General features: G+C 39.1%; 1 protein-coding gene across 1 annotated transcript in view; it reads right to left on the reverse strand.

Annotated features, from left to right (window-relative positions):
* Window positions 1-4,419: 4,419 nt before the first annotated feature.
* The window catches only part of CACNB4 (calcium voltage-gated channel auxiliary subunit beta 4), an 83,103-nt gene continuing 59,759 nt past the window's right edge, over window positions 4,420-27,763 (reverse strand). The window contains exons 12-13 of the mRNA XM_070360674.1: window positions 14,019-14,204; window positions 4,420-11,260 (exon numbers count right to left, since the gene is read on the reverse strand). Of these exons, the coding sequence (XP_070216775.1) occupies window positions 11,000-11,260; window positions 14,019-14,204 (447 nt within the window). The 3' untranslated portion in view covers window positions 4,420-10,999. The remainder of the gene's footprint in view (window positions 11,261-14,018; window positions 14,205-27,763) is intronic.

The following is a 27,763-nucleotide window of genomic DNA, read 5'->3' on the forward strand; positions in this document are numbered from 1 at the left end:
GAGGCGCGGGGCGGGGTGGAGGGACGGAAGGCGCAGGCGCGCGGCCGGAGGGGCGGGGCCTGGGAAAGAGCGCCCGCCTGGCCCTGGCTTACTTGTCAATCTTACCGACCTGTAGGCGGCGGGACTTCGGTCAGGCAAAGCGGGCTTCGGATTGGGACAGGTGGCTCTGGATTGCTTGCTTTGGCGTTTTTTCTACCTTTCTTCCACAGAGCCATAGTGTGAACAAGTTATCGAGTGTTCTTCCCCAGCCTTGTTCGCACACTTAATCAAAAGCCCCACCTCCTAGCCTTCGAAGACGTGAATTCCATCAGGGTCTTTGAGGGAGGCTGATTACTTTATCCTTCAAATCTCGACGCCGACACCCAAAAGGGTGGCTTTACCTAAGCAGTGGCCTTATGGCCGTCCTGTACTAAAATGTTGTTCGCTTTCCAGTATCCCTCCACTTGCAGATTAATCTTGCCCAAAACAACGATCTTGATTTGTTCACTCCCAGGTTTAAAAATGTGTGCTGCTACTGCTGCTGCTAAGTCGCTTCAGTCGTGTCCGACTCTGTGCGACCCCATAGACGGCAGCCTACCAGGCTCCCCCGTCCCTGGGATTCTCCAGGCAAGAACACTGGAGTGGGTTGCCATTTCCTTCTCAATGCACGAAAGTGAAAAGTGAAAGTGAAGTCGCTCAGTCGTGTCTGACTCGTGGCGACCCTATGAACTGCAGCCTACCAGGCTCCTCCATCCATGGGATTTTCCAGGCAAGAGTACTGGAGTGGGTTGCCATTGCCTGCTCCAAAATGTGTAGTGGCACCTAAAGCTGTTTGAGCAGTAAAGTCCAAATACCTTAGAGATATATGCATTGACTCCACAATTTGGCCTCAACTGTCCTTTCCAGCTGTAACTCTCATTATCCCCAGCTGGTTAAACAGCTGGGGAAATGTTCTCTCTGCTCTTTGGGGCTTGCACACCTTGAACAGCCGTGTCACCTACTATGCAAGTGTCACACTGTATTTCATCCACCCTCTAGTGTGGGATACTTCCTTAGCTGAAAGCTAGAATACAAGTGAATCATTAAGTAACATATCAAACTTCTTGTTTTGCGTGTTATTTTTTTTAGCTGGGCAAGTTACTTAGCCTTACCAGGCTTCCATTTTGACATATGGAAGCAGAGGGTTTGCCTCTAAGATCTTTTTTGATTCTAGATCATTGGATGTCTATGATAATTAGTCTGTATTTATTAGAGTCAAGAGGTGGGAAAACAAGAAACCAAGGTTGTTTACTTCTTCTCTTCCACAAAGAAAAAAGAAACAGCTCCAACCTTTAACTTTGGTGAAAAGGAACAGAAAGAAAAAGGGAAGAGAGCTGTAAAAGTCATTTGGAACTGCTCTGTCCCCCATCTGCAAGAGCTGAATGAAATGAATCAAGATCAACAATGAACTCCACCTTTCCACCCCACTTCTCCTAGTCATACACTATCTCATGTCAATATATAGAAAAATAAGCCATTTAAGGAAGACATTAAGACAGTCTACAGTTTTTCTTAGTTGTCTGAGCTGGAAAGCTTGTACCTATAAAACAAAGGGCAGCATTGAGGACTGAAGCATGTCTCCTTTTAAACAACTGTTCAAAAAAACTCCTTTGGTTTCTTTTGGGGCTTATGGTTAAACAGCCAAAGTTTATAGGAGACATATGAAGGGAAAGAAAATTACAGTATTATTTTATGGATTATGGATTTAATCTATTTTAATTTATGGATTGTTATGTTTATATTTACATAATAAAGTACTGTTTAGAAAAACAAAAAAATTGCATAACCAATTTATATTAATTCTCTTAATATGTCCATTCTTGCACACTGTAGCTAATGCAATGGATGTCATATCCACATTAACTTGGGAAGTTAGGGCTTCATATTTTTATAAACCTACATTATTACCCGGGAGATGGTCTCCCAGCTTATTTTCTAAGTATCTCTCAAAAAAAAAAAAGGCAGGGCATGGAAAAGAAGTTTTCCTAATACAGTCTTATCCAACTGTAGGACCCATGGGTGAAATACAAATTTGGAACTACTATAGAAGTAATTGGGAACATTTGTTGAATGGTATGAAACTGTTTGTAAAAAGACTTCTTATTATGAGACTTTTTAAAGATTAATTTATTCATGACTATAATGATGAGCAAAATGTCATTGGAGAGACTTCTGCTTCCATATGTAAGAGAGAGGGATGGTCTTGAATTACACTCCTACCACTAATAAATAGGAAACTGTACAAAATATAGAAAACAACTGTTTTCAGATATTGGCCAACACCCAGCACGGGACTGAGATCCTTGATGAGAGACACAAATGGGGATAGTTTTATTATTATGTGGATTTCTGCCTGGAGGCAATTCTAGCTAGCTACAGTGGGAGTGGAAACTCAGATAGAGTCTGGCAATCTCCTTGAGATGGAAACAGAGAGAGATCAAGGCTACTACAATCTGTGAAGCAGAGTGATTGAAAGGAAGAAGCTATCCAGAGAAAATCTTCAGAAATCTACATAGGTTGAGCTTTTGAGCCTTTGGCTGCATATTAGTCTGTATGTGTGTAATGTAAAACCAGTACGAGGCTAGTCAATAATGACTTGAGGAAAAAGAAAGCACTGAGGAGCTGCAAAACAAGTAATCTCCAGAGATAACAAAGGGCCAGTGTGAGTTCTCTTCAGCCGGTGTGAGGAGAAGACACGGAATATATAGGACATTCAGTAGATACCCCAGAGGCCTTAAAGAGGAGCTAAATTAGCCTAAAGATAAGTCTTACTCTGTGTTTGTGAGTTAGTCGCTAGTTGTGGCCAACTCTTTGCGACCCCACGGACTGCAGCCCACCAGGCTTCTCTGTCCAGGATATTTTCCAGATAAGGATACTGGAGTGGGTTGCCATTTCCTTCTCCAGGGGATCTTCCCAACCCAGAGATCGAACCCAGTTCTCCTGCACTGCAGGGAGATTCTTTACCAACTGAGCTACAAGGAAAACCCTAGACCAGTTTTAAAGGAGCTTAAAAATAAAACTTGAAAGGCTCAAACTAATTCACAGTTGTCTATCAAAGCCAAGTCCAACATTCTTCACAGATCAAGATGACAAGATCAAGTCATTCACAGTGGAAAATTTACAATACCTTGAATCCAATAAAAAATTACTGGACATTCAAAGAAACATGAAAATATGACCCATAACCAAAAGAAAAATTGCTCTACCAAAACAGTATACAGGCCCAGGGAAGTTAAGTGATTGCTCCAAAACCATAGCTTGTTACTGCTGGATCTAGGCTTTGAGGCAGCCAGGGTTAGAGGCCACAGTCTAACCAGTATGTTAATCTGTATGTTGTATGACAGGACAAGCAAGATGCTTCCCTCTACAAGTATCTCATTAGTGGAGATGTACTGATTGGCTTCAGGCATAGGGCCAGGCTGATGGAATGATTGCAGTGAGCTGCGATTCTTCCAGTTGGAACTTGAAGTTTGTTGGTGGAAATGCCTTGACAGTTGGGGCAGCCTTATTTAGTACATCTCCAATAACTGAGGTACCATTAATTCAGTCAATATTTATTGTATTCCAGGCATGGTTATGTATGCTTCAGATGCCTCCCAGCTTAAAAGCATCTAATATATTTTTTAGATAAAAGTACTTCAGAGAGAAAGGTTACAATGAGCTTTGATTTATTCATTTTAGTTGTGTCTAATAACCTATGCTCTGCCTATTTTCCATGGGGATGGAGGGCAGATGAAGCAAATGTGATAATGCTTGTGAATAATTTGGCTGTAATAAATTACTGTATAATCCCAATACGGTGTTAATAATCAACATAGAACACATTTCTTTTGAACTTATTGTACACTGAGAGAAAAGTGTGATCAAGTCATAGCATAGACACTTGACACTGAGCTTGTGAAACGTCATGTCATAAGCTACATGCCATCCATGGAATTCTTACTAGTGCAAAATACCTTTGGAAACTTCTGATAATTGTTAAAATAATAATATAGAGGTTTCTTGTGAACAATACAGTTTATTGTTTGTTTTTCTATATTCAATCCTATTTCATACATATATTGTAACATATTCTATTTCACACACCGTTATGCATTTGTATGAGTATGTGTATGTATTTAACTACAAGCTCTTTCCCAATATATTAATAGTACTTCTTTTGTGAAGTACTTCATAATACCTAGCAGAGTATTCAGGTAACAATCATTTAATTGACTCTGTGTTTTGAGGCTAAATGTTTAGACTTTTTTTTGTTTAAGAGATAGAGGAATATACCTACTGATTTCCAGTATATCTTTAGTATATCTCCAGAATAATATAAAGGAGAGGTATAACGCTGGTTTCAGTGGTTTTTTTTTTTTTCATTTATTGTATAAAAGAAAAAAAATTAATGCAGTTGGTTTGTACACATTTAAATTCCATAAAACAAATCCATAGAAATTAGAATACTATATGCATGCACTCTGCATTTTCTTTGTTAAATGTTTTGGTTCACAAAAATAACAACACATTTTTTTTTCCTTTAAAGCCACTAAAGCAGAGGGAGAACAAAACATGCAGCACTGTACACATTTGCATAGTATATTTTACCCAGCATGCCTTGTAGAATGCTACACATTTACCTATATAAGGAAATAAAAGGGGGTAAATTATCAAAATAAATAATTAAAATTTAAAGAAAGGAAAAATACTGGATAAAGGTATTTTTTTGTTGTTATTATTTTTTGTTTGTTTTTCCACTCTGTAGCTGGAAATACAGCAATAGCTTGGGATGTCAACAGCTCTCAGAATAGTAGGGAAATCTTTTTACACCAGTTTGCCATGTTTAGTTTTAGTATTAATAAGTTTATCTGTTTTTCCCTCCCACTAACCGTTCAAAAAAACTGCTAATGGCTTTTACTTATGTTTCAAAATAGTATTCCGTATAAAACAAATTGAAGAATCCCTAAATACTTATTGGGACATCTTTTTATCATTTTGACTATAGGCTGTGAAAAATAGAAAACATTTCAAACATGTCCACAATTCAGAGGAGCCCTGTGAGCTCACTGGATGTTACCTTTTGTAGTGGTTATTGAAGGAGAAGAAATAAGAACAGTAAATATAGTATGAGTCATCACAAAATAAAATTTAATGAGTTTTATAGAAGGGAATAAAGTAAAATAAATTACATCCACAGATTGCAAGGCTCTGAAGTAAATTGCTGGAAAAGTATCAAGCAGCAAGTTAAAAAGATGGTAGATGAAATAAATCTGATAAAACTTAGAACTAAATCTATATACTTTTAAAAAATACAACTGCCAAATTTAACAGTGGATTTTGTTATAAGTTTGTGCTATAACAAATGTGCTTCTTTCTCCTCAACCTATTTTTATATTATTGGCAAAATATATATCTTTTATAATTTTGTACTGTACAATATATGTTTTTGCTACATTATTTTTCTACTGCTAATGCAGATTAGAAATAACAACATAGATTTATTTTGGCAATAAAATGCTTTCATTTTAATAATGTCCCAGAAAATATTGTAAGGCATATGAAAAAGAGTATGCAACAATATAGCATTAATGATCCTGCATCTTTAAATACATCCCTTATACATACAGAATTCACACTGATTTCAGTTAAAGATGTGTGAAAGTGGCATGCAAGCGGAGCAAGAGTGGCCCCTACATATACACAGAGCCATTTGTTGAGAAATTTAAGTGTTCAGAACATAACCAAGAACACTTACAAAGTATTGAAAAGCTAGAGGCCAGCCACTTTTAGTTCCTAGATAGTCTTCACTTTTACGCTGTAATTCAAAGAGGAAGCATCAGTGTATTCCCCAGACACTCTAAATACATTAGTAACATTTTCTACCATCTTTCTACAAACATTTTAAATACATCAAAAGAAACAAAGGAAAATTTCATATGTAACTATGACTCCCCCAAACTCATGACTATTCACTCTTATTTATATGTTTTCATGGTAAGTGGGAGTTACAGCCCTTAGTCAAGATTATCCAATGAAATATTATCTAGTCCTTTCATATCATCCCTTAATTACATGAAGCATTTGGTATGAAACCATCCACAAGCAGAGAGAAAGAGTTGCTATATGAGGATGAGTTTCACTTGAGCAACTTTATTTTAACAAATGGATAAACATTTAAAAAGTAATTTTTGAATGCTGTAGCTGTTTGTCCATATAAACCGATTACTATTTGACTAACTTGACTGCAACAAAAGAGTTATCCTTGGTGTTTGACAACTATAATATTGAGTGGTTTGGTTGTGATTATAATTTAAAAGAAGAGGACTTTTCTGTGCTCTGTCCTATAGACATAGCTTTAGTAAGTAACTTAACAATTATGGCATTAACAATATTTAAAGGTATAAGGAATTGAAGAAACAAATTTAATTATATAATTTTCTATCATGTTTTCATTCATAGTTATTCAAAGAATGAGTTTTATATAATTCATAAAGAAAAGAACATGCAACAGTGTTATGAAAGACAGAAATATAGGCAAAAATATAAAAGAAATAGGGGTACATTCCCATTTATTTGAAACATTCATATGAATTTGTTCCAATGGCCTGGGCTTCCAAGATGGCCAAGAGTATGCAGGAAAAGTCAAGGATCAACAAAATTTGAATTTGCAAACCAGCTGCACTTAAACATCAGGTCTCTGAATCTGCTTTTAGAGTTTGATGATATAACAAATTGCATAAAAAAGCAATTTCCTTGCAGTCTGTCTTATTTCCTATGATTACTGACTTACTGAATGTTTACCTTGCCTCTTGATAAACTGTGAACCGATACAAAGAAAATTTCACTAACATGGAAGAAATGAAAGGGTGAAGAGCATTTTGGCAACAATTTAAAATCCAAAGGGAAAGTATATTTTAACAATTTATTCATTTAGCTTTGCAGCAAGGGTTAGCAGTAAGAGTAATAAATTCACTACTTATTGAAAAGTGTTTTTCTCTTTAAAGACAGCTTGTCTTCTCTAGAGAAGAGGTAGTATATCAATATCAATATATAGGGCAATTTCTATAGTGAAGTGAAAGTTGCTCAGTCATGTCTGACTCTTTGTAACCCATGGACTGTATAGTTCATGGAATTCTCCAGCCCAGAATACTGGAGTGGGTGCCCATTCCCTTCTCCAGGGGATCTTCCCAACCCAGGGATAGAACCCAGGTCCCTCACATTGCAGGCGGGTTCTCTACTAGCTGAGCCACCAGGGAAGCCCAAGAATATTGGAGTGGGTAGCCTATCCCTTCTCCAGCAGATCTTCCCAACCCAGGGATTGAACCGGGGTCTCCTGCATTGCAGGTGGATTCTTTACCAGCTGAGCTTCTATAGTGGCATTATGTTATTTTTATTTTTTACCCAATACCAAAATAAAATTGTGTAATTAAGAAAATACACTGGCATGCAAATTAAGGTTGCCTAGAAACATTCTTAACAGACATCCTGGGCCTCAGCAACATGTTATGATATGTTCATTCAAGGAGTTTAAATTTGCAAACCATCTTTTGGCATTGATTCCTTCTCTCCCTCCCTTTCACTGCCCTAGGTTCCTATTATGAATTTTAAGGCCCTCACACAAAAGACAAGTTCAAGTATGCAGGTATGAAAAGAGGTTAACATTCCAAAAATACACTTTGCAAACAACAACAATAATAATTAAAGTAATTAACAAATTATTCAAAGGGAACATATAATTTTCTCAGAATTTGTTTTATATTTAAAAAATTCATTTCATTAAGAACTGAGTGCAATGACATATTGTCACATAATTAAGACTCTCTTATTAGGAAAGACTATTGGTCTGAATTGTGAATGTCAATTTTCTTTCCAATAGAACTGTATAAAGATAAGAGAGAATTATCAGTCATTTAAAAACATATCTAAGTGCTGCTTTAAATATTGGAGTAAACATTGCTGATAATAACACTGGAGTCACATTACAGCCTTGAGAATTAACATCAGGATTGACAAATTGCATTCCTTTTTTCCCAAGACTACATTTCCACACGGTCACACGAGTCTGCATTGTTACATGTTCGCTGACTGAAATTACAGAATATGACTTACATATTCTGAAATTATATATGCTGAAAGTACAGAATATGTGGTTTATACTACAAGTTAATACAGCCTCAAAATGTTTTAAGACTTGTTTCCCCTCCTTATCATTTGCTATTGTTAAATGAAACCCATTAAAAACAAAGTATTTGTGGAAAATGTATTTTTCAAAGGTGCTTGATGTGCTTGGCTAAAATAAAACTTTTCATTTAGTATGTATCTGTATTTTAGTATCAGTTACACAATAAACTCTAAGCCTTAAGAAAAAAAAAAAGGAAAATGCATATCCCTTATTCATTTGGAAAAGACAACTTATTAGAAAAGGAAGGGGAAAGAATGTGTCAAATCCAAGTAAAAATTTAAGTATATCCATCAAGAAAATATACATTATACCCTTTCCAAGGCTGTTATCTTTTGAATAAGAACACAAAGCAAAACAGGTGTGGATGCTAGATGGTAAAGGAAAGACTGGTCTTGTGCACAGACATTGAACAGACCTCTCTTTTTATCAGCATAACATGGAAGACACAGAAACTAGGCATTGAGAGGTCTTCAAAAATAAGAGATTTTTAAAAGTTGAAAGAATACGGTAATCTTGTTGACTAGGAAATATATGTAAATGCTGTAACAGCTACCTGCTGTAAAATGTAAATATCTTAAAGTAGTTAAATGACCAGATTGCTACTGCTACTACAGAAAAAGCTGAACAGCTGTCTAGTCTAATTTTAAACACCTTGGTGCACTCCTTGCAATTAAATACTTTTATGCACACAAACAAGAAACCAGGAAAGCATATAGAAAAATGTTTTGGCTAATGTCTTCTTTTTCATGCAAATATGTGCTGTACATGTAATAAATATATTTGTTTGCTGGAAAATGCTCTTCTGTGCTCTAACAAAGTATTCAGTAATGGTAGGTTGTATGTTTATTAAAGTGCCTAGTGGATAGAACTCTTTTAAAAGTCTTAACTGAAAGTTTTGTAAGCTTCACTAGATGACAAAAGAACCTCACAAGGCAGTATCACATATTCACTTCAAGAATTCACTGAGCCCACAGTTTTTTAATTCTATCAAATATTTCAATAACTCACGTAACTATGGATATCCTCATTATCAGCTAAACAGGTTCATAATGGGGTATGCACAGTGAACAACAGAAGGAGAGGGCATTGCGGGGGGTCAATAATGAGGTTCAAGATATAACTAATCAAGAGTAGGGAACCTATTTTCATGGTCAAGAAAATTATTCAACTGGTGCATGTTTTGAGAGCATAAACACTGAAAGGCTTGGATGGGGGGAAATAAGATAACAGAAAATGAATTATCATTGTTTTCCCAAAAAATAGGCTTTATGACGTAGCAGTAGAAAAGGATTTTTATGCCTGATCCTATGGGGGCTTTAGAAAAACAGACTCTTAGAAACAAAAGTCTTTTCCTAAAGACTTTTGTGTATTGTATAAAAGAGTCAATTTCAATAGTTTCTTGGATCAGAGTGAATCTAAGGCTTCTTTGATCATATAAGACATAAGATCACTGATTCCATACTTATATTCACTGGAAAAACTGTGAAGACTTAATAGGTAAAGAAGAGTGTTCATTAGAAATAAGGCAGTTCAATCTTCAAATTCTTTATAATTCTCTTCAATAAAAATGATATAATTTTAGTGAACAAATCTATTCTGAATCTACAAGTTTATTTTTTTTACTGCAAGCTTTTAAATTCGTTTCCACAGTTTTTCAATTAATCATTTTGTATAAACACAGCTTTCAATATCAAAATTCAATGTGTTCATGTAAAACAAAAAACCCATAGCATGATTATAAAGAATTTGGTGAAGGGCTAGCACATTCAGACACTCAAAGGCAGAGACTGAGTGAAGCAATGGAAAGATATTCAATTGTGCTGGTGGGAAGCACAAACATATTTGTGGTAAGTGGGGCAGATGAAATCTCAACTGGAGATGTTTAGCCTTGCACTCAGGAGGATCTGTGTTATCCTTAGAGTCTGACTTCCGATTCCTGGATAGATGTAGTTGTGCTCAGATTGATGAAAGGGGAAACAACACCCCATTTTCATCTTGCATAACCAACTATGATTGGGCTTCTCTTTACTATCCTCTCTCACTGCTAAAGAAATGAATTTCTTTGCCAACTTCAAACATGGTAACAGTTGTGACGAAACAAAAAAGCAAAATACTTTGAATACAACAGCTGTGCCAGAAAAGAAATAAAAATATTAAAATCTGAAGAGACTAAAGAATTTCTGCATTGATTTGAGATTTTTTTTGGCACTATCAATACATTTGGTAAGTTAGAAAAGCCATTCTGGCAATGTTAATGTATATTAAAATGTTCATACATTCCAACTTTAAGTGTAAATTTAGCTTCCAGCAAATAAATACAACAGCTGGTTTTGACTTCTATTGGTATTTTGATTTTCTTATTAATTCGTGTCTTTTTTTTCAGATTTTTAAATTGATTACAACATGCTCAAGTAGACTTTCTAGTCGATTCACCCAAATTCCAACAGGAATTGGTTTATAAATTGGTTCCAACTGGAACTGGTCATTTGGAATTTCCGGCATGGGAAATTATTTTATATGTGCCTTGATAAGTACCCTAAATTACAAATTGATGTGTCTAAATCTAATGAAGAAAACAAAAGGTACTGCTATGTAAATGTTGCACTTAAAAATATCTGTATGATTGGGCATCTAAGATCCATCTAGACTTAAGGGCATAATGTACATTTTTTTTTTGCCCCTTCTTAGCATCAATGACAGCAGCCCATAAGCACAGTCAGTACTGTGCTGTACTTGCCACGTTAAGATGACCGGTTGTATCCTAGCAGTGCTATGGCAAATCGTCAACAGATGAACTTTTTGTTTGTTTCTGCAGACTCAAAGCCTATGTCGAGAATCATGGCTATATCCCCCAGGAGATCCTCGGTTCCTATGAGGTTTGTAAGTGTCCTGGTATGAGTCAGGATAATCTTCTTCCACCAGAGGGTAATGATCTCGGCTATGCTGGGAACTGGAAGACAAGCGGTTCCTGCTCTTCCGAGCCCTTTCATTGTGATAATTTTCATCAGAGGTCATTAGACTTCGTCTTTCAACTGGAGAGTTCTCTGTGGAGTGGTTGCTGTGCCTCAGACGCTGACTCTAAAAATATCAGATGGTTCACTGGTTAAATCACATCCGCTTCGTTCACAGAGAACATGCAAATGCATGTACAACAGAAGGGTCTGTACAATAAGATGCTAAATATTTGACTTAATAAAACATTCTGATGTACAAACGGTCTGCTCAAAGTATCTGGTCTTATGTATTTGGGACACAACATGTGAAGAGGCTTAAAGTGCTGGTAGTTTGTGAATTTTAATTACATAACACTGCATACTTATGCTTCCTATGAAAAATATAAAAGTGAAAGTTAGCTGCTGAATGGAACTTAGTATATTTAGGAGAGCCTAATAATTCAACTTCTATTGCAAAAATGAGGATTATTTTACTATTGGAAAATAAGTTAAAGTTCAGAACAGTGTCTGCTATTTCTTCTTCCTCTCTTGAACTGATAAAAGCTTTCTCCTAAAGTCACACACTTCATCTTTATCTAGTTGAATGTTCCTTATACTTTTAAAAATGTTAGTAAAATTATGATTTGTACTGCCCATAAAATATTTGTTTCTACATCCTACATAAATGCAAGACTCAGTAACATTCTCTTCAAAGAAGTGTACAGTAATTATGAAGCCAGCTAACTGATATATTTACAATTCTTGCTTCCTCCAACTGAAATGTCCTGGAAAAATAATCCTCAGAATATAAACTAAATTTCTCTGATAACATGAAATTAATATCTTCAGTGACTTATTTAAGTGCTCAGTAAATGCTATTAACATTTTTCTTCAAATCTCAGGAAAACATGTATCCTTAGCTGTGCTTACCTGCTTAAGTAGGTTGCCTCAGTTAAGAAACAGGATACTGATGAAACCAAAGACCAAGATATATTTTCTCTAAAGGATACTCACCTTCAGCAGGAAACTCATTCAACAGTCACAGCCTCTGCCTCTAGCCCCAACTAGGGTCTAACAATTAAGTGCCCATGGTTACTAGGAGAACTTGGCCCCAGGACCAAGGGCACCATGTTAACTCAAGTGAAACTGGGGGAACCACTTCAGGTAGATGTCTGAGAGGTGCTAAGTCAGGAGTGTTATATTCATAAACAAAGTACATTTCATCTCTACCAACTTGTGTAGGTGGAATCACAGTGCTTCATTTTTCCATTTCTCCTCCCACAATGTACAGCTCAGAGCCAACTCTAACTGGTCAGTGGAAGTGACACAGTCAGATCAGCATGCAGGCAGTAAAACAAGGAAAGAAAGAGTCCAGTGCCCACATACACACTGCATATTATAATAGGATGTTTCCCAAGTTCATTTCTAGCCACAAAAGCTATTTATTTATGTGGTAGTTTTTTTTGTTTTTCTTACAAAGATGTAGCTTTGTAAAAGAGTAATAGAGTTGTAATAACATTTCAGAGAGTGCTATTTATCTTAGAGTTAACTCTACATGATCTACATTATGACTATTATAACCTATTAATACAACACTAGTCATGATGCAAGACAGCTTGATTGACAACCATTCCTCAGTCAGCTGGGGGTCTGGCCACATTCCCGCAGCTGCTTGGTATCATATAGATTCATATGATATATCATTCATTCATATTCATATCAGATTCACTTCATATTGTAATGCCTCTGGGTCCCCACGTCTGGCCCTGAGCACAGCACCTGAACAGCAAGAGAGCGAGCCTCCTGATCCTGCATTCATCCTCCACTCCCCTAAAGGCCATAGGTGATGGCCAAGGTGGGCCTTGCTAACCCCTAAGAAAACTCAGAGATCTGTCACTATTTCCAACCGAGATGATTCTACTCTGTGCATTCTGTTTGCGCACAGACAGGCCCTGCAGCCTGTGGGGCGGGGTTAGGTAAGATTGGTCATAATGTCCGTCTATCCCTCCTCACTTAGCTGGTCCTGTGCCTGACAGTGCCACTACTGTCTAATCCTGAAGAAGTGATGTGGAGAAGTAATGAATGGACCCCTGACTAGTAGGTAGTAAGTTTCTTAGCAGGGTTTAGACATAGGAAAGGTGAGTTCATTTTTGGCCAACACTAGCACCTGTGGGATCTTAGTTCCTGAACCAGGAATTGAACCCTTGCCCCTTGCATTGGAAGTGCAGAGTCTTAACCACTGGACCACCAGTGTAAGCAGAGGAGGGATGAATTTAAGTAAAAGTCATTATAAATGAACAGAGTACAAAGTTCTAAGGAAAAGGCCATTCTCTGGATAACTCTGTCTAGGATAGATCATGACTAGGTAATGCATTCTGTGTGTGTTGGGTGTGCTTAGTCACTCAGTCATGTCTGACTCTTTGCAACCCCATGGACTGCAGCCCACCATGCTCCTCTGTCCATGGCAATACTCCAGGCAAGAATACCGGAGTGGGCTGCTATGTCCTCCTCCAGGGGATCTTCCCAACGCAGGGATCGAACCTAGGTCTCCTGCACTGCAGGCTGATTCTTTACCAGCTGAGCCACCAGGGAAGCCCAATGCTTTCTGAGTGTACTGTAAAATAGTATATGTAAAAGTATAAAACATCTGTTAGAATCAATGCAGCCCAAAGATACGAATCTGAAGAAGTTTTTTGCTAATACTTTATAGCGAGTATATGAACCAAAGGGATTTGAGTGTGTAAAATGTAAAATAGTCTATATGAGTGGTCACTGCTTTAGACTTTTTGATATAGTAACGTACAGGGTTCTCTCTTCAGAGTCAGGACAATCCCAGTCTCCATCTCAATCGAGTTTCCTATAGAAGCTTAAATGTTAGGTTGTAAAAGCAGAAGTGACGCTACCTGTAACCCAGAGATTGCTGTGGGATATGGCGAGAGTGCTGTTGAGCCCAGGTTCCTTCCAAGCAGGGGGGTCATGGGGGTGCTACTGGTTGTGTGGGTGGCTCGCCAGTAGGCCTCAAGGTACTCTCCCAGGTGTTCACACGCGTCCTCCAGCTGATTCTCATCTAGTATAACATCGAACATTTCCTGCAGATAAAAAGAAAATCCATTTTATTTATACTTCAAATGTTAGGCCATGAAACCTGAAATTCTACTTCATGCAGATAATATTGTTTCTAACGTCCAACAGCAAATATCAAATTTGAGGGGATATATCAGCAGTTCCGAAAGTTAAAGTCAAGTGAAGAATGGCACAGTTGACCATGTACAAATTTGGACAATGACATAAAAATGGGAATGCTCATTAGATATCTGGATCTTTCATTATTTAGGGGGGAAAAAAGATGAGGTACATAAAGAAGAGTTCTGAGTAGAATATAGTGAAAACACATATGTGTTTACATCTTTATCCATATATTCCTATAGATACTTACTGAATATTTACTTACTTCAGAATATGAGAGAAGCAAGTTAATGGCACTGAAAGAGGAGTTCTAAAAATGTTTCAGTAACAAATGTATCACAGGAATAAACATTTCATCTCGCAAATTAACTATGTTGGAGGAAATAACATTTACTTGGGTAATTTTATTTTTTAACATTTATTTACTTTTTGGCTGCACTGGGTCCTAGTTGTGGCCTGAGGGATCTTTTTTTGAGTGCACAAACTCTAGTTGTGGTGCGTGGGCTCACTAGTTGCCACATGCTGCCTTAATTGCTCCGTAACATGTGGGATCTTAGTTGCCCAACCAGGGATCGAACTCACATCCCCTGCACTGCAAGGCAGATTCTTAAGTACTAGTCCACCAGGGAAGTCCCTACTTGGGAATTTTTAGGATGTTTGTAAAATGGTGTAATCTCTCTCATGATAAAACAACACAAAAGGTAAAGGATTAATAATAGAAAACCACAGCATAGTCTTTCTGCTACAAGAGGATCATTGTGTGAAATAGTTAAACAGGAATAAGAGCAAGGAATAACTGATTGCAGTGGTGGTGGTTAGGGAGTCGGGGAGGGGTCACACAAGACGTGGCTGGTGTCCATGTTTCTGTCACTAAGGACGTGGTCCAATGCCTGTTCTATAATCTGGAAGTTGTTCTTCTGCCCCACAGGAGTAGAGTGGCCCTTCTGTCACTGCAGTGTGGTTGGGAACACAGAGAGAATATAACCGGGACACCGATCCTCTGAAGGGTCAGCCTCATAAAGATAAAAGCCATTACACAGGTAAGTGAGAGTACACCCTTGACTTTCTGCAGCTGAATCCATACCTTGCCTGCTGCACCACTTCCACTGCCCCAACTTGCTTTTACAAGCTCGTTTTAGCCAAAGAAGGAGCTTCCAGGACTGGATTAAATCAGGGTTACTGCCACCCGGAGCTTCCAGGACTGGATTAAATCAGGGTTACTGCCACCAGCACTGGATGTGCAGGTGGATGGTCAGTTTACAGCCACTGGATGGCTCTGGGTTGGTGGGGGGTCAGCTGACTCACTCTCATCAATGTGAGGGCTCCCTGAAGCAGAAGTCACCATGGAAACAATCTCTCTCCCAACATTTACTCTTTGAATGTTTTCATCACATCAATCTTTACTGAACATTTTGACCCTAATTTGCAAGGCAGTGAGAAGTATTTAGCAACTAGGAAAGAATAAGGTGACTTCAGTCTAAGCCAACTGGTGTTTGAGAAGACAGCCAGCTGAAAGTCATGTAGAAAGCTTTCCCCCACAAGAATGCTTATTAGTGGATTTCAGATGGGTTTTTGCATATTTTATTCATTCATAAAATATTTACTTGATACCTATTCTGTGCTAGGCATTGTGAGTATACTGTGGCAAAGAAAACATACTTCACCCCTATGCTCAAGAAGCATTCACTCTGGGTAAGAGACAGGTATTAAAATCCATAATAGTCTATGCCACACTGGGACTTTAATTCAGAACAACAGAGACTAAGCCACTGAATGTTCAGAACTGCAGCTTAAAGTTATGGATATAGAAGGAGGTGCAGAGAGATATGTGAAAGTCAAATTTATGAGGGAGGGGAAATTATGAGTAAGTCAAAGAATTCTATCTGTAGAGAAAAGAGAATAAAACAAAGAGGAGCAAAAGACATAGTGGAAGAGACCACACAGTCCATGAGAGAATGAGAAAACAGCCAGGTCCACAGTGTCGGTCAACATATATCCTTGTAATTAATCCTCTTCCCACTATCGCAAATCAAGAGGGTATCTGTCTCTTGAAATCAAAAGCTCCCTCCCCTCATTAACCTAAACCATCAATGGTTACAAATGTAGACTCTGAGAAATGTCCCTAATGCTCCGATATACACATTGCATTCTTTGATGGCCTTGCAATGCTAACTTGAATGGAACAAGATCAGCCCCATCGCAGAGGGCGTGCACACACTTAGACGAGACAGGAAGAAGAAAAGAGGAAACTGGCCGGCACAAAGGACCATTCTGTCAGCCACTCCAGGCTAAAATTGGCCACAAATTCCAGACTGTATTTCATCTGGAGTCTGCTATTTATATAGTGTTATTTATGTTCACTGTATAATTCAATTACATAAATCTCATTCTATAATATGGGATCTCAACAACGTGTAGTCTCATGTACACACTGCTATATTTAAAATAAATAACCACCAAGGTCCTACTATATAGCACAGGGAACTGTGCTCAATGTTATGTGGCAGTCTAGATGGGAGGGAAGTTTGGGGGAGAATGGATACATATATACCTATGGCCAAGTCACTTTTCTGTCTGTTTGAAATTATCACAACATTGTTAATTGGCTATACTCCAATATAAAATAAAAAGCTTTAAAAATACAAAAAAAATTAAAATAAAAAATGTACAAAGCAAAACAAAAACAAACAAAAAACCTCCAAAAATCAAAGGGTAGTCTCAGTAACTCTTGCCTGGAAAATCCCATGGACAGAGGAGCCTGGTAGGCTGCAGTCCATGGGGTCGCTAAGAGTCGAACACGACTGAGCGACTTCACTTTCACTTTTCACTTTCATGCATCAGAGAAGGAAATGGCAATCCACTCCAGTGTTCTTGCCTGGAGAATCCCAGGCACGAGGGAGCCTGGTGGGCTGCCGTCTATGGGATCACACAGAGTCAGACACGACTGAAGCGACTTAGCAGCAGCAGCAGCAGTCTCAACAAGTCATTTTCTTGTTTTCATAAAGTCTCAAGTTAATGAACCATCCAGAGACACTTGGATTAGGGGTTCTAATTATCACAGCCAGGACTGCAAAGCCCAGAGAGGGCAAAATGTGGTAAGGAGCACCCATTGCAAAGCATTATTTGAATGAGATTTCTATCTTCCTGGCTATTCCACACGTTATTAATACATTGTCATGGCTGCAGACAGAATTAAACATACACTTAATTACAAGTAGTTTAATAAAGTGCTTTCCTTTGCCAATGGATAGAATTTGTATGCATCAGCACATGGCTGTTTGCTAAAGTCTCACTCATTTCTAGGAAACTAAGCTTTTGCACTGCTAAAAAGACAGCTATACGATGGAAGATGATTTGAAATTGCTTTTAGGCTTTCAAAAGCACAGAGCAAAGCAAATTTCAGCTTTTGAATGAATACTGACATATGCAGTTTATTTCCAACTAAGAGGAATCTCACAGCCTTGGTATCTATGACAATTTTTCCTTTCAACTGTTTAGGAAATAACACAGCTGATTAGACCAGAGTGTTACAAAATGAGGATAAGGCAGGAAAAAAAATTTTTTAATTATACAAAGAGAAATTCAAAGAAAAGCAGACGAATGAATTATGCAAACCAGCTCTGGCAATGTTTCATAAGTTTAAAGGTTCAAGTGCAGTTAGCTCTTCACTGTGTAATATGTGAGGCCTCCGGTATGGGATATGGATGCAGAGAGCTATCTAATCAGAAGAGGGTGTGGGTAATGGGACAGTTACAGGCAGTGAGGGGTTACCCACTCGGTGACACCATGCCCTTGAGACTGCTGGAGATAGGGGTAACGCTGAACTGTTTTCAAAGTACCGGCACGGCATGCGCCTCTGACATTCTGTGATGAGATATTTTCTTCAGCTGAGCTGGGCAGAAATAATGTGGCTGCCAAAGTAAATAAGGAGTGAACAGAAAAGTCAAAACAAATCACCAGAAAACCAGGCAGAGGAGGTCCCTTTTCTGGATAACCTCTTTCAGAAAAATGAAAAAACGGAAGCCTGAGAAATAATGAGTGAAAAACATGCCTCTAGCTTATCCAGTGGTCCAGAAATCAAAAATGGCAGGAAATAAAGGGAGAAAGATTGAAGCTGAATATAATAGGAATGAAGAAAGTCTGCAATAGCTTTTTAAAAAAATTTAAGTATGTAAAGATTTGTCTAGTTCTTCATTCACGGAGTATCACATACTTGCCCAAGGAAGGTATCTGAATTAGAGCAACCTGAATTAGAGCAAGCCGTCCTGGTTTGCCTGGGACTGAGTACCTCCCAGAAGTACTTTGAGTGTGCAGATCTGCAAATCTGCAAAACTGGGGAGAATTGGAAGGTAGGTCATGCTGGTGTTCAGAAAAGATGGAGTACTTTTCAGTTACTACACTGACGATTGGAACAGGTTCCATTTCTTTCTTTTATAATACATTCTCCTGGGTGGGAGGATATAGAGAGGGAATGGGCAAGTCTTTATGACTGTGAAATACATACTTTCTAGCAAAGAGGGAGAATCTCATTAAAACAAAAATTTCTAACATGTTTTATGGAGAAGGCAATGGCACCCCACCCCAGTACTCTTGCCTGGAAAATCCCATGGACAGAGGAGCCTGGTAGGCTGCAGTCCATGGGGTCGCTAAGAGTCGGACACGACTGAGCGACTTCACTTTCACTTTTCCCTTTCATGCATTGGAGAAGGAAATGGCAACCCACTCCAGTGTTCTTGCCTGGAGAATCACAGGGACGGAGGAGCCTGGTGGGCTGCCGTCTATGGGGTCACACAGAGTCGGACACGACTGAAGCGACTTAGCAGCAGCAGCTGCAACATGTTTTATCTAGGAGTTGTTATTAAATGTTTTAAAATAAAAAGTTTATAAAACTTAGAAATGAATGCTTCAGTTGAATCCTAACTTTTTTTTAAATTGGTACAGTACTAAGTAGCCAGGGGATTAAATATATATAAACTCTCCCAGGGTATAGCACTGCTTTCACTGATTTGTTGTGCAGAGATAGAACCTCACATGGGGCATCTTTCCTAGTTCTAAGTGGAAAAAAGAAATAATAGGGGTGAGCATAGTTTTGCCTCTTTATTACTGGAACACAGAGATCTATAATTCGCCACCATGTAAAAAAACGACTGGCAAGCACTATTTAGTGAAATGAAATGGTTGAATGGCAAATAGGCAATGCTAATTGAGAGTCCCTTGGACTGCAAGGAGATCCAACCAGTCCATTCTGAAGGAGATCAGCCCTGGGATTTCTTTGGAAGGAATGATGCTAAAGCTGAAACTCCAGTACTTTGGCCACCTCATGCGAAGAGTTGACTCATTGGAAAAGACTCTGATGCTGGGAGGGATTGGGGGCAGGAGGAGAAGGGGACGACAGAGGATGAGATGGCTGGATAGCATCACTGACTCGATGGATGTGAGTCTCAGTGAACTCCAGGAGTTGGTGATGGACAGGGAGGCCTGGCGTGCTGTGATTCATGGGGTCGCAAAGAGTCGGACACGACTGAGTGACTGAACTGAACTGAACTGACTGAATTATAAAATAACAAGCCAATGTTTCTTTCATGTCAGAATTGCATTCTTTATATTATTAAAGCTTTGAATTCCTGAGTACTCAACTCACTGGTCAACTAGTGATAGGAAACTCTAAGTTAAAGGGATTTTGAAAGATTTAGGAGTACTTTGGGGGATAAAGGAAAGCCTACCAATATCATGTGGCTCTAGCAGTTAATTTCAGGCACAGTTTCCACTTTAATGAGCCAAAAGGGAAAGACCATCATAATTCCTGCCACTGACCTGTGGGGAAAGCATGAAGGTGAAGAATATGGTGACTGTGATACCTTCCAGTTCCTCTCTTTTAATGATCTACGACTTTCATTCTGAACCCAAGCACATTTTCCTCACCACACCCATCCATACTGTTCATTCTTTTTTTTTAAAAAAATAGATGGCTCTGCTTTTATTTATTTATGTATTGGCTGTGCTGCCCAGCTTCAGTTCAGTTCAGTTCAGCCACTCAGTCGTGTCCGACTCTTTGTGACCCCATGGACTGCAGCACGTCAGGCCTCCCTGTTCATCACCAACTCCTGGAACTTGCTCAAACTCATGTCCATTGAGTCCGTGATGCCATCCAACCATCTCATCCTCTGTCGTCCCCTTCTCCTCCCACCTTCAATCCTTCTCAACATCAGGGTCTTTTCAAATGAGTCACTTCTTTGTATCAAGTGGCCAAATTATTGGAGTATCAGCTTCAGCATCAGTCTTTCCAATGAATATTCAGGACTGATTTCCTTTAGGATTGACTGGTTTGATCTTCTTGCAGTCCAAGGGATTCTCAAGAGTCTTCTCCAACACCACAGTTCAAAAGCATCAATTCTTTGGCGCTCAGCTTTCTTTACAGTCCAACTCTCACATCCAAACATGACTACTGGAAAAACTGTAGCTTTGACTAGATGGACCTTTGTTGGCAAAGTAATGTCTCTGCTTTTTAATATGCTGTCTAGGTTGGTCATAACTTTTCTTTTAAGGAGAAAGGGTCTTTTAATCTCATGGCTGCAGTCACTGTCTGCAGTGATTCTGGAGCCCAAGAAAATAAATTCTCTCACTGTTTCCATTGTTTCCCCATCTATTTGCCTTGAAGTGATGGGACCAGATGCCATGATGTTAGTTTTTTGAATGCTGAGTTTTAAGCCAACTTTTTCACTCTCCTCTTTCACTTTCATCAAGAGGCTCTTCAGTTCTTCTTCGCTTCTGCCATAAGGGTAGTGTCATCTGCGTATCTGAGGTTACTGATACAGGATCCCAGTTCCCTGACAAGGGATTAGATTCAATGCCACAACTGGGAAAAACTCTAACTCCTAACAACTGGACTGCCAAGGAACTCCATCCTGTTCACTTTTTTCTTTTTCAAATTTATTTATTTTTATTAGAGGATGATTGCTTTACAATATTGGGTTGGTGTCTGAAATATATCAACATGAATCAATCATAGGTATACAATATACAGCCCTTCCCTCTTGAGACTCCCTCCCACCCCCCACCCCCCACCCTGTCCATTCTTAATCTTCAAAGGTTTTAACAACATTTATCAGTGCTACTGTCTGCAGAAGAGGCACCTGGTGTTTTTGTTGAGTCCATATTAACCCAATACTTTAAATCAAAGTACTGAAGGGAAACCATTCAATATCACGGTAATTCAAGTCTATGCCCTGACCAGTAATGCTGAAGAAGCTGGTTGAATGGTTCTATGAAGACCTACAAGACCTTCTAGAACTAACACCCAAAAAAGATATCCTTTTCATTATAGGGGACTGGAATGTAAAAGTAGGGAGTCAAGAGACACCTGGAGTAACAGGCAAATTTGGCCTTGGAGTACAGAATGAAGCATGGCAAAGGCTAATAGAGTTTTGCCAAGAGAATGTACTGGTCATAGCAAACACCCTCTTCCAACAACACAAGAGAAGACTCTACACGTGGACATCACGAGATGGTCAACACTAAAATCAGATTGGTTATATTTTTTGCAGCCAGAGATGGAGAAGCTCTATACAGTCAGCAAAAACAAGACCGGGAGCGGACTGTGGCTCAGATCATGAACTCCTTATTGCCAAATTCAGACTTAAATTGAAGAAAGTAGGGAAAACCACTAGACCATTCAGGTATGACCTAAATCAAATCCCTTATGACTATACACTGGAAGTCAGAAATAGATTTAAGGGACTAGATCTGATAGAGTGCCTGATGAACTATGGATGGACACTGTACAGGAGACAGGAATCAAGACCATCCCCAAGAAAAAGAAATGCAAAAAAAGCAAAATGGCTGTCTGCGGAGGCCTTACAAATAGCTGTGTAAAGAAGGGAAGCGAAAAGCAAAGGAGAAAAGGAAAGATATAGCCATTTGAATGCAGAGTCCCAAAGAATAGCAAGGAGAGATAAGAAAGCCTTCCTCAGTGATCAATGCAAAGAAATAGAGGAAAACAATAGAATCTGAAAGACTAGAGATCTCTTCAAGAAAATTAGAGATACTAAGGGAACATTTCAGGCAAAGATGGGCACAATAAAGGACAGAAATGGTAGGGACCTAACAGAGGCAGAAGATATTAAGAAGAGGTGGCAAGAATACACAGAAGAACTGTACAAAAAAGATCTTCATGACCCAGATAATCACGATGGTGTGATCACTCACCTAGAGCCAGACATCCTGGAATGTGAAGTCAAGTGGGCCTTAGAAAGCGTCACTACAAACGGCTAGTGGAGGTGATGGAATTCAATTGAGCTATTTCAAATCCTGAAAGATGATGCTGTGAAAGTGCTGCACTCACTATGTCAGCAAATTTGAAAAACTTAGCAGTGGCCACAGGACTGGAAAAGGTCAGTTTTCATTCCAATCCCAAAGAAAGGCAATGCCAAAGAATGCTCAAACTACTGCACAATTGCACTCATCTCACACACTAGTAAAGTAATGCTTAAAATTCTCCAAGCCAGGCTTCAGCAATACGTGAAGGCAGAGGAACCAGAGATCAAATTGCCAACATCCGCTGGATCATGGAAAAATCAAGAGAGTTCCAGAAAAACATCTATTTCTGCTTTATTGACTATGCCAAAGCCTTTGACTGTGTGGATCACAATAAACTGGAAAATTCTGAAAGAGATGGGAATACCAGACCACCTGACCTGCCTCTTGAGAAAACTGTATGCAGGTCAGGAAGCAACAGTTAGAACTGGACATGGAACAACAGACTGGTTCCAAATAGGAAAAGGAGTACGTCAAAGCTGTATATTGTCACCCTGCTTATTTAGCTTCTATGCAGAGTACATCATGAGAAACGCTGGGCTGGAGGAAGCACAAGCTGGAATCAAGATTGCCGGGAGAAATATCAATATCCTCAGATATGCAGATGACACCACCCTTATGGCAGAAAGTGAAGAGGAACTAAAGAGCCTCTTGATGAAAGTGAAAGAGGAGAGTGAAAAAGTTGGCTTAATGCTTAACATTCAGAAAACTAAGATCATGGCATCCAGTCCCATCACTTCATGACAGATAGATTGGAAACATGGAAACAGTGGCAGACTTTATTTTTCAGGGCTCCAAAATCACTAGTCACTGGTGACTGCAGCCATGAAATTAAAAGACACTTATTCTTTGGAAGGAAAGTTATGACCAATCTAGACAACATATTAAAAAGCAGAGACATTACTTTGCCAACAAAGGTCTGTCTAGTCAAGACTATGATTTTTCCAGTGGTCAGGTATGGATGTTAGAGTTGGACTGTAAAGAAAGCTGAGCACCGAAGAATTGATGCTTTTGAACTGTGGTGTTGGAGAAGACTCTTGAGAGTCCCTTGGACTGCAAGGAGATCCAACCAGTTCATCCTAAAGGAGATCAGTCCTGGTGTTCACTGGAAGGACTGATGCTGAAGCTGAAACTCAAACTTTGGCCGCCTGATGTGAAGAGCTGACTCATTTGAAAAGACCCTGATGCTGGGAAAGATTGAGGGCAGGAGGAGAGGGGATGACAGAGGATGAGATGGTTGGATGGCATCACCGACTCGCTGGACATGGGTTTGGTGAACTCTGGGAGTTGGTGATCGACAGGGAGGCCTGGCGTGCTGCGGTTCATGCAGTCGGAAAGAGTCGGACACGACTGAGCGACTAAACTGAACTGAACTGAACTGAAGGGAGAGAACTGTCCCTAACTGGGTATATCTAAGTTGGGTGACTGAAATTCCTGCAACAAGAGTAGTCCCTTTGGGACTGAGAGAAACTAGATCCTGTGTGGCCTTGTTTCATGAAGGAAACATCTGAAATTGATTAGTCACTTTTTCAAACGTCATGTTGTGAATTACTTTCTGTACTTGTACAGAATCCAGAGGCTCTGTACTAGTCAATGCACCTTCAGGGCTGGCACTTCAGTTAGGAGAATCCACGTGATTCTAAGTAATTTAAATAAAATTACTCGAATAGGGTGGTGTGATAGCAATACTACTGTCATAGGATCCTGGGTACTAACATTCACTTCAGAGGTCCTGTGTTTAATAGAGTAAATCTGAGTCCATTCAGCAATGGAAAATAAAGGGTGAGAGACGAGAACGACCATGGCTACTGTAATGTTGGAGGTTTGCAAGTCTCTGTGGAGGAGACGTGCTTCCCTCTTGCAGAGAGAGTGATGATTGTCATTTTACACGTACAGAAAAATTACAGAGCTCAAAGAGCCAGGGTCAGCTTTTGGTAACACAAGCCAGCTTGAAGCTAAACAGGATTAAAGGATTACATTTCATTTATATATTCAATTGTCTGCCTATCTGCTTTTCTCACCATGCATTGTGTAACCCAATACCATAGTACTGAGGCAACTTGAACTTTGCACTTCTTAAATGTACTATTTCAACTTCTCTGAAAAGGAAAAGGGTATCTGGTGCAAGCAAAATGAAATCCAGCACTATAGTGTATAACCCAAATGGAAATTCAGGCTGGTCATATAAAAACACACATATGAAACAGGCTTGTGGGTCCTCGTTTCTCAAGACCCTTTTCTGTCTGCATCGTGCTTTTTCTTCTGTGAATCTAGAGGAAGCAATTGAATACTCACATTCAATTACACTATGTGTGGCTACTTTCCTGCCCCCAAGGCAGAGCTGAGTAGTTTTGTAAAGACCACATGGTCCACAAAGCCTAAAATATTTACTCCTTGGCACTTTACTCGAAATGTTTGCTGATCCCATTCTTAGAAGAAGCCTCACTCATGAAACCCATGATTCTCTCTGCAGGAATATATATATATATATATATATATATATATATATATATAATTATATAATCATTATCTAATGCTGGAATCAAGATTGCCAGGAGAAATATCAATAACCTCAGATATGCAGATGACACCACCCTTATGGCAGAAAGTGAAGAGGAACTAAAAAGCCTCTTGATGAAGGTGAAAAAGGAGAGTGAAAAAGTTGGCTTAAAACTCAACATTCAGAAAACGAAGATCATGGCATCCGGTCCCATCACTTCATGGGAAATAGATGGGGAAACAGTGGAAACAGTGTCAGACTTTATTTTTGGGGGCTCCAAAATCACTACAGATGGTGACTGCAGCCATGAAATTAAAAGACGCTTACTCCTTGGAAGAAAAGTTATGACCAACCTAGATAGCATATTGAAAAGCAGAGACATTACTTTGCCAACAAAGATCCATCTAGTCAAGGCTATGGTTTTTCCAGTGGTCATGTATGGATCTGAGAGTTGGACTGTGAAGAAAGCTGAGCGCCAAAGAATTGATGCTTTTGAACTGTGGTGTTGGAGAAGACTCTTGAGAGTCCCTTGGACTGCAAGGAGATCCAACCAGTCCATTCTGAAGGAGATCAGCCCTGGGATTTCTCTGGAAGGAATGATGCTAAAGCTGAAACTCCAGTAATTTGGCCACCTCATGTGAAGAGTTGACTCATTAGAAAAGACTCTGATGCTGGGAGGGGTTGGAGGCAGGAGGAGAAGGGGACAACAGAGGATGAGATGGCTGGATGGCATCACTGACTCGATGGACGTGAGTCTGGGTGAACTCCGGGAGTTGGTGATGGACAGGGAGGCCTGGCATGCTGCGATTCATGGGGTCGCAAAGAGTCGGACATGACTGAGCCACTGAACTGAACTGAACTGATATCATATATAGTAACCTATCTGTTGCCATTCAGTCTCTAAAGTCTGTCGGATGAGAAGACAGAGATCTTATGCTGACTTGGCAAAGATATATGACCTCTGGAAAGTCAGTTCATCTCTCTTGGTCTCAGTTCTCTCATTTGCTAAATGATCAGTCTTTCCCTAGAATTGTTCCATGAAACACTATATCGACAGGATGCTCTGTGGAAAAATGGTTCTATAGCCAAAATTTAGGAGAAGCAATGTACACTATCCTAATGGAGCTATAAAATATCTATTAGCATATTAAAGCTTTTGCAGTAAAGAGAATAGTCTGTTTGTTTACATAAATGTTGTCTCAAACACTTTTGGTACCAAAATGCTTTCTACCTATTGAACTGCATACTGGGAAGAACACACGCCAGGAAATACTACACCAGGTGCTTTTCAAGGTCCCTTTTTTCTTCAATAGTCCCTGAGTTCATTTTTCTCGGTACAGAGAGTTAATCTTTTCAGTACTTTTTTAGACTTCCCTTTCTAAGGACTGCTGCCTGTAATTTCTTAGCCATGCGAGACTCAGCTAGTGCAATTTGCTGACTTTTCAGATTGGAGATGCAGTGGCCAATTAAGGAAGTTGCAAATTCTCCTAGAGGAACTAAAATGACGCAGTCATCAGCCATCTTTGGATGACAATGATAATTACGGTCTTGAAGTAGGGGAAATGCAGATACATTTTGAGATTACTACTAGTTTTTATAATCTGAAGATTTTCTCAAAAATTCCAAAATGAATATACAGATTCTTCTTAGTATTATCAATGCTATTCAAACAATACCAAATGAACATGTCTAACAATGTGAATACAGAATGTATACAGAATATTAAATACAAAGTAACCTTTGCTTATCCAGACTACTTGTTTAAGATTCCAGGTTATCAAACCAGTTATACAAAACAAGAAAGTGTTTATCCTGCTGACATAACAACAGGGCAAAGCTGCCTTCCCAGTGCATCAGGATGTTGGAGATTCCTGACATGAGGACACAGAGTAAGGCCACTCACAGTACCATCTGCATTGAAGTCCACTATCTTCTCTTGGTTCCAGTTATTTCAGATGTAATATGTTGTACTCACATACAACTACTCAACTACCAACCCTCTCAGCAGCTAAAATATATCAATAAGACAAGTTATTTTTCTCTAGTAATTATTAGAGACAAATGTTAATAAACACATTCTGTAAAAAGATCAAATTCATAAGGAACAAGTTTAGTTCATCTGAAATGCATCTCAAGGAATCACATACTGAGACTTCTTATAACATCATTAACCAAAACTTGTATAGATATTCCTCTAAACCAGTGTTAGTCAACAGGGAGTGATGGCTTTCCCTATGTACGAAGATATTTTCAGTTGCCACAACTCAGTAGTTGTTACTGGCCAGGGATGATGCTAAACATCCTACAATGCACAGGACAGGTCCTATAACAAAAATTATCCAACACACAACGTGGAGCAACCCTGATCTAAATTGTTCTTTCTTTTTTTCAGACTTTAAACTTTTTATTTTGTATTGGGGTATAGCCAATTAATAATATTGTGACTGTTGTTGTTCAGTTGCTCAGTTGTGTCCAATCCTTTGCGACCCATGGACTGCAGCATGCCAGGCTTCCCTGTCCTTCACCATCTCTCAAAGCTTGCTCAAACTCATGTCCATTGAGTTGGTGATGCCATCCAACCATCTCATCCTCTGTCATCCCTTTCTCCTCCTGCCTTCAATCTTTCCCAGCATCAAGGTCTTTTCCAAT

The sequence above is a fragment of the Bos mutus genome, chromosome 2 (genome assembly GCF_027580195.1).
Source record: "Bos mutus isolate GX-2022 chromosome 2, NWIPB_WYAK_1.1, whole genome shotgun sequence".
Classification (NCBI taxonomy): domain Eukaryota; kingdom Metazoa; phylum Chordata; class Mammalia; order Artiodactyla; family Bovidae; genus Bos; species Bos mutus.